This window comes from Epinephelus moara, chromosome 2, assembly GCF_006386435.1.
Source record: "Epinephelus moara isolate mb chromosome 2, YSFRI_EMoa_1.0, whole genome shotgun sequence".
Classification (NCBI taxonomy): Eukaryota; Metazoa; Chordata; class Actinopteri; order Perciformes; family Serranidae; genus Epinephelus; species Epinephelus moara.
The window spans coordinates 20,611,617-20,619,907 of record NC_065507.1 but is presented as its reverse complement, the minus strand read 5'-3'; the positions used below and the strand labels follow the sequence as shown (position 1 = coordinate 20,619,907).

Genomic DNA, 8,291 nt, shown 5'->3' with positions numbered 1-8,291 from the left:
TCAGACAAACTTATTAAAGAGGGCGTATGTTAGTCTCATTACAAAAGGCAGTTCTTGAAAAACCTTGAGCTTAAGTCCAAGATTAGTCAAGGGATCTTTACGCAGTAGTTGTACAGTTGCTCATCCTGAGGTTTTTTACATTTTTTCCCTGTAAATGGGTTTTTCTGTGGGAGTTTTTTCTTATCTGAAGTGAGAGTCCAAAGACAGAGGGTGCCATATGCTGTACAGATTTTAAAGCGCCCTGAGACAAGTTATGATTTGTGATATTAAGTTATATAAATTAAATTAACTTGACTGAAGTAGTAATCAACTATTGGATCTTTATCACAGCTTTAAATTCAGCCATTTGTTTTACTGATGCCATGCATACTGTATACATTCATTTTTTTCTCCACATAACCAACATCTGAGAACAGTTAGGCAATTTCATCAAGCCTTTGTCCAAATACAAACTCTCAAACCCAAACTACAGCTTCATGAACACAGGAGGGGATTAAATGCATGCATTAAATCTACAGACACATCTGCCCAACTCAGACAACTCCCCGAGGTTTGAGCGCCAGAGACCCAGTCAGAGGTGCAGTCTGCTGCTGCCCTCTGCTGACGGTCAGCACACATCAGCAAAAAAACACAGAACAAGCAGAAAAAAGCTGAAACGTCAACTAACCTCATACAGAGAGTGCAGTCTTTCATCACAGATAACAAAGAAAAAAAGAAAGACACATTTTCAACAAATGACACTTACTGAACTCTGAGTACAAATACTGGGAAAAAAAATTGGCTTAGAAATGCCATATATCTTTGATATATATTGCTCATGCTGGTGTGCATGATAAGATTTCCTCAGCTGGGAAATTCAGTTGTAGCAACACAAAGGCAGCAGTAGTAGGCCTACACATAAAAGGTTCACATAAACAGAGACAGTAAAGGACAAAATAAAATGAGGAAAACACTAAAATAAAAATAAAACAAATAAAACACAAAGAAAAAAACTACACAGGAACATATGGAGACAAACATTGCAAGTTAAAGTAACAGTTATGTGACATTATAACTTATAATAGCAGCAGAGTCAGTAGGTAAACAGTAAGTAAACAGTGTAGATCATATATATATATATATATGTGTATATATATATATATATATATATATATTTATATATGTAGTCCCGTGCAGAGGAAGGCTTTATGTAGGAATATAGTTATTAGAGTGAGTTAGGTTAATCTACATTTTGCCAACAGGTAAGTGAAAGTAAAGTTAAAAGACAGGATTAGGTTCAGTGGTAGGGTTAAAGATTGGTAACATCAGAAATGTGGACTTTCTCACAGCAGAGCTTGATTCATTTTGACAAAAAGAAATAAAAAGATGGATAAATTCAATTATTTAAGATGTTTCTGTAAATTAAGACGTCACGGATTAAAGTTCAAGACTATTTAATGATTTTTAAGACCTAAATCGAAGTTAAGACATTTTAAAACTTTGAAGGACTTGCAGACATCCTGAAGATGTGATATAAATATAATATATAATATGATGCAATGGCCTTTTAACAAAACGTCAAGTTTGCATCTCACAAAATAATATTCATTTATTCTTCAAAAAGTAGATGCACCTTTCCCTATTTTTTCCCATTAAAAAATGATTTTTTTTTTCCAAGCCCTTATTGACATTATAGAAAACATGCAAACAAAGAAATCATTAATATAGACAAGATCATTCAGAGCCAGGGGGATCTTTACATGAAAACATTAAACAAGGAGCACAAGTAGATGATTTCTGCAGCTTTCTTATTATTTGAATCGAAAACAGTCTTAATATACGGTTGAATTTCATTTTAAAATATTAAAAATAAAAGTTTAGAGTGGCTGAATTTGAATTTATGAATATGATACTTTACTAAAATGATCATCAAATTGAAAATATGTAATTCTTTACATTTTGGATTATTGTTATTGTAAATACCAAACAGTACATTTTCCCAGTAAAGAAAAAATTCTGATTTAGTGTTATCAACAATATGCAGGGATACATTTTTCCAAAATTGCTTATTGTGGGAACATTGCCAAAACAGGGGCATCAAAAGTGGAAGTAGTCTCGTGCCTAAGGCTTATCTGTCTTACATAACTGTCATGAATTATTTCCACAAATAGCCCATGGACTGCGAATCAGGCTTAAACGTGGGAAATATTGGATTAATATTTAGTGCACTTACACATGTTGACTATATTTAATAAATTCACGGAGAGACGTTGCTTTATTAAACCATTTTAAATATTTGTGTCATGTTTTGTAAAAGTTACTCAGCAAAGAAGACGCTCCGTCTCATTTTGATGACGTTTACAGTTCAGTTTACTGAGGAACTGCCACTGGTTTCGAGAAGCAATTTTTTTTTAATCAAAAACACACACTTCCTCCCGTCAAAACAGGTACGACAGCCCTCTTTATCGTTTGTATACATTATTTAGACTAGCAATACACGAAATGAATAGGATAGTTTATAAAATCGATGCTGCAATAGAGTCGTGGTGACCCCATGACAGCATAGCTTGTTAGCTAACTAGCTAACTAACCCTGATGCAGGACGGTCAATGCTACTAGCTGCTGCTAGCTAGTTAGCTAACTAGCGTCAAGTAGCTAAGCTGCTATTTAAATTGCTGAACGGCTGATGTGACAGTTTTGAAATGGCGTAATAGTTGGAGAGCTAGCTCCACAAAGTAACACGAGTATATCTGTATGCTACTGAGCTGACCTGATGGGTAACCGTGACAACACATTGTAACGTTAAAGAGGTGAGTCCTGATCAAACACACGAGTGAGCGATAATGACAGGCAGCCCATATGTTCACTGCTCCGTGAGCAGCTGTAAGCAGCAGCAGACAGTAGATGTGTTATTGATACACATTTCTCTGAATGTCGTGCCAAAAAGTTTCCAAGCTCATCAGTAGTGTGGAAGATAATAAATCACGAGTGAAACATTAGGATCAGGCAGCTGGAGAAGGTATTTATTTATCAATCCAATGTAAAGTTAGTATGATGAGAAGGAAAGGAAGACATTGTAAATAGGATGCAACAGTGAGTAGATAGAAACTAGGACACAGTAATCTAAACAATAACACTCTCCATTACAGCAAAAATATTCTGCAATGTGATGTGATCAGTGACAAGAGATAAAGGACAGATATAGAGAAACAGTGGGGTATGACCTAAATAGAGCTGCAGCCATTAGTGAATTAAAGAAAAAGGCAATTGTTCTGATAATCAGTTAACTGTTAAGTCATTTTTTTAAGTGAGAATGCCAAAAAAAATTATATTTCCATGTTCACAGATGTGAGGATTTGTGGCTTTCTTTGGACTTGTTTAACAGTGACTAATATTTGTGTGTTTGGGAATATTGGATTGACAAAACAACCCATTTGATGAAGTCACTTCAGGCTCTAGTTTAGGATATCGTAACAGGCTTTTCTCACTAATTTCTGATGTTTTAAAGACTAAACGATTAATTGAGAAAATAATCTACAGATTAATCGGTAACAAACATAATCAATAGTTGCAGCCGTAGGAGTTTGTGTGGAAGAAAAAAATCAAGAGTGAAACATCAGGATCAGGCAGCAAAATAAGACATTTATTCATAAATCCAATGTAGAGAAGGTGTTGTGAGAAGGAGAAGATGCGACTAACAATTATTTTCATCATCATTATTTTTCTATTAATTGATTATTTGGTTTGTTGTTTGAAAAATGTCCATCACAATTTCCTTCAAACCAAAGTTGTTGTCTTCAAACATCTTGTTTTGTCTGACCAACACTTCAACACCCAAAGATAGTTAGTTTACTTTACTATAATATGGTGAAAAGCAGATAATCTGAATATTGGAGAAGCTGGAACCAATGCATTTTTTATGATAATAATAATGATAATAATAATAATAATAATAATGATAATACAGATCATTTTTAGATCATAAAATCAAACAATTCTGTAATAACAAGAAGATTTTCAAGAAAATCCTCAAAACACATCTGTTCAAAACTGCCTATAACCTCTAAATTCAGTGTACTTCGCCTGCCCTTCCTGGAATATTTCCTTACTACCTCCCTATGGATTGTATTATTATTACTATTATTATTATTATTATTATTATTAATTTCTGTTCTTGCTCTCTGTAAATCATCTTTGAGTATCTTGAAAAGTGTTACATAAACCCAGTGTATTATTATTATTATTATTATTACAGTATTAATATACAATAAAAGTTAATAAAATGACAAAAATCATGATTATAGATATTAGGTATAAAATCGTCATTATAAAAGCATCATTAGTGCAAGTCTCAATATGTGTGTCACCACTAAATCAGAACGAGTATGCCAGTTCGAAAAGGTGTGTTTTCAGACGGGATTTGAAGGTGGAAAGGCATTTAAATCTTTTAAGGCATTTTAATCTGTTATCGAAATAGTAGCTGATTCATTCCTAGTCAGTGGACTAATTGGTAAATCAGTTAATTGTTTTTACACTGTAATCTGAACAGTACTAAATATCCAGCATTTAATTGTGATCAGTGTCAGGAGATAGAAACAGTAGAGCATGTCCTTATAACATGCAAACAATATGGGGTACAAAGACAGGAAATGTCTGCAGAATAGGCTCGGGCAGTACCTAATTTTTATAACTTTATACCTTCCTGATATTTTACTGGGGTTTACAGCTAGTGATAGAAGTCATTGTAGCATGTATGTTATTGTCTAGCCTACAGTGCTGTGTTTCCAATATGCAGTTAGTCTACTTTGACAAGTCTTGCTGGGTTTACGTTCTAATGGCCCATAGAATAATGAATACATAGAAATTTAGTGCCCATCTTGCTGGAGGACTGATGATACTTATTGTCTCTGGGGATACCAACACATCAGTGGGCTGAGTGAAGATGATGTACTGAATGAAATCATGTGGTTAATAAATTGCTTTCGTAGTAGGAAGAAGTCATCTCAAGAGAAAGTTATATGTGGCAGTACTCCCAAACAAGGGCAGAGGCATTTTTCTTTTTACTTACTGTTATCCCTTCCACTCACTGTCCCCATATTTCTTAGCGCAGCTCCCTATTCTGCCAGTAAAGGCTGACCTCAGGTGCTGTGCCATTATACTTTGATGCCGCCCAAGCCTACTGCAAAATTGCACATATAAGACATATGATGTAAGGAGTAGACTACAGTGTGAAAGGCAGAACATGGTTGTTTTGATGGTTGACTTTAGGCAGTGGGCAACTAGGGGCGTTAAATCCCAGAAGAAGTAATGTGACATCAAGGACACCGTCTGCCTTAAATCCTCAAAGAAGAAGAGAAGGCTGTCCTAAGAACTGTTGAGCACCCTATTATGCTGACTTAAACAACTCCCCTACAGAAAAGTGAGAACTGCATATATTATGGCACATTTTTAAGTGAAATATGAACCTAATTTGGTAAAGAATGTCAGACAAAGTTATTCTATGGCCTTGAGACACAAGTTCAAACACAGCTGTTAATGATAAGGTGCTGAAGTTGTGCACTTCTGCATTTTGCTTCTAAGCAGGAGGTGATGATGATATAGTTGGACAATGATGGAAAAGAATGATGATTTTGTGTGTATGTTATTTATATTTTGTAAGTGTAGTTCCATTGTCACATAGCTGTTGTGTTCGCATTGCTCCTCAAGGCTGGGATCTTGGATGGATAAGTGTTGAGCCCCAATGAGATGACTGACCAGGGCAACAACAACCAGAACATCTCCTGCAACCCCTTCGCTGCCCTCTTCAGCTCACTGGCTGATGCCAGGCAGTTCGCATCAGGCCAGAGACCAGAACAGTCTGCTGAACCACCAGGTGGGTAGAGTTATCAGAGCTACTATAGTCCTCGAATGAGAAGTATAGTCAATGCTGAGTCAAAATGCATACACACAAATATATAAATAACATCATTTCAGTGATATTATGAAGAAATATCATGTTTTTTAATTTATTGTATGTATGAATATCCAAATGGTTTCATAGTTACCCCCTGTATCTTGTTTCACAGTGGAGGACTCAGGAGAGAGCCAGTCAGAGTCAGAAAACTCTGTGTCAGACAGCGTTGATGATAATGATGACTCCGTGGCAGAGATCAGCCGCTCCTTCCGGTCCCGGCAGGAGCTGTGCGAACAGCTCAATGTCAATCACATGATCCAGCGAATATTTCTCATCACTCTGGACAACAGTAAGTAAAAAGAGAATCCTAATCAGACCTTGATCTGTAACTCATACCCCTTTCATACACCGTATGTGCATCGGACTCAGCTCTATTGAATATGTGTTGGACCCATTGATATGAGACGGCTGATGGATGACCAATTAGTGTTGATGGTAAATGTCATCCATTGAAGCAGTAAATTCCTCAGTGCGTGCTATATTGACAGAGAAAGCCAAGTTCTCCTGCAAGCAGTGGCTACATGTACCAGGATGCATTGCTCTCAAGCTTCTGACACCCATAGCTTTTAGCCTACTAGCCTATAGCTATTGCTTTATTGGCCAAAACATAATGTAGCTGAGGTTTATGAGTTGCACCTATACTGCTGCACATAACAAAATAAAAACATGGAGGCCCCATAGTCTGAACCAGCGTGCCCTAAGGCAGCTCAACAAAATAGTGCTAACTTAGGTTACCTTAGGTTACTTGGATCACCTGCCCTCTCGGCCCTGCTGGTTTCAGTTGTCTTTTCTAGTATATCTTTGGGATCCAGTCGAAGGTCTCCAGCACACCTCTGTCCAAGTTAAGGGTAAAACTTTCACGTATAGTAATGCACACACAAGCTCTCTCAGGGCTCTCCTGGCATCGGCAACAGCTACAGCACTGCCCACGCTCAAATTCAAAATGTTTCCATTTCCGTTGGCATCGGAGGGCAATTTGAGCAAAGGCACCACCAATCGGGCTCTGCTCTTGGCAGCTCTGGTTCTTGAAGGTCCCTGCCATCCGTATCTTCTCATGCAGCTTCAGCTTCTCTCTGCTGCATTTCTTCGGCTGTATCCTCTGGCTCAGAGAAATACAGCTGAATATCTGAGTCAGCCAAAAGACTAAAGTAAAGTGTATCCTCATCCATAACATCCTCTGCACTTTTGGGATGCTATTTTCACTGTTGGAAACATAGCCAGTTTGCAGCACAAGCGTAGACAACAAGGAAGTTGTGTTCTCGAGCGGCATCTAGTAGTCCCCTGGCTATCCAAGGGCAAAATTCAGCCTTTAGTTTTCCTCCTCCCATCCACGTCACTGTCGCGTCAAATGACGGCGCTGAAAGGAGGAAGAACAACAGGTTTTGCAGCTGCTGAACTCAGCCTACCTGGTCAGTTTATCACACACTGAGGAATTTATTGCTTCATTCGACTACATTTATCATGAACACTGATTGGACACCCACATACAAGGTGGCACATTGTCCCTTTGATGTCAAACTCATGCGTCTACGTTGCTGAAAACTTGGAACAAGAACGAGTCATGTCGGAGAGGAAGAAACAGTCCAAAGCATGGCTTCATTTAACGAAGAAAGATAACTAACAGTGCTGCTCTTGTAATGTCTGTAAAATGTTAACTTCAAGTAAGGAAACACCAGCTATCTGCTGAAACATCTTTCTATGCAACATGGGCTTATATGAAGGAATGCTGTGTATTGACACATGAGTGCCACTGCCTACCAATTCAGCAGCACATTTGTTACCGGGGGGTGAATATCCTCTGTTACAAAAATGCTCAAATGTGTAGGCCTTATTTGTTTCCTCCACAAAATCAATAAGAGAATCAATAAAGAATAGGATTGATAAGCACAATCAATAGTGTGACTGATATCAATAAAATCTTATCAATTCCCTATTTGGAAATGACATCAACATTCTTATGACACAATGTGATGTCATGTGATGAATACGTCGTGTGCAAATTTGTTGAGCCGTCCATTAAGAATGACATCAATTTCCACATTACCGATTTCCACCTATCCTTCATTATGGGACAGTGTCACATCTAACTGCACTCCCTGAAGAAATATTATCATATTTTTGGAGAAATGAACCAGTGATTCCAGAGAGAAGCAGACAGAGGGGTCTACAGTCTGTGTTTGAAGGATATATCCAGGATGTCAAACTGACTCAGCAGCAACAACAGGTTAAAAAGACAAAGATAGTTAGAAGCTAAAGCCGAACTATAGGCTACAGATCACAGTGTAAAAGTGAACCACCACATCACTGCTGATCGCCACACAAGACAATGAATATAAAGGGAAACTTTGCTGATATTGAA

The 8,291-nt window shown here is 37.5% G+C and overlaps 1 protein-coding gene across 2 annotated transcripts in view; it reads left to right on the top strand.

Moving 5' to 3' along the window:
- The first annotated feature begins 2,319 nt into the window (after nt 1-2,319).
- Nucleotides 2,320-8,291, top strand: part of ube4a (ubiquitination factor E4A (UFD2 homolog, yeast)) — a 19,007-nt gene continuing 13,035 nt past the window's right edge. The window contains exons 1-3 of one of the 2 annotated variants that reach the window (XM_050059256.1): nt 2,320-2,426; nt 5,686-5,851; nt 6,045-6,221. In XM_050059256.1, the coding sequence (XP_049915213.1) occupies nt 5,725-5,851; nt 6,045-6,221 (304 nt within the window). In that variant the 5' untranslated portion in view covers nt 2,320-2,426; nt 5,686-5,724. Of the gene's footprint in view, nt 2,427-2,487; nt 2,790-5,685; nt 5,852-6,044; nt 6,222-8,291 lie in introns of those variants that run through there. The other variant, XM_050059245.1, reaches the window with a different exon arrangement.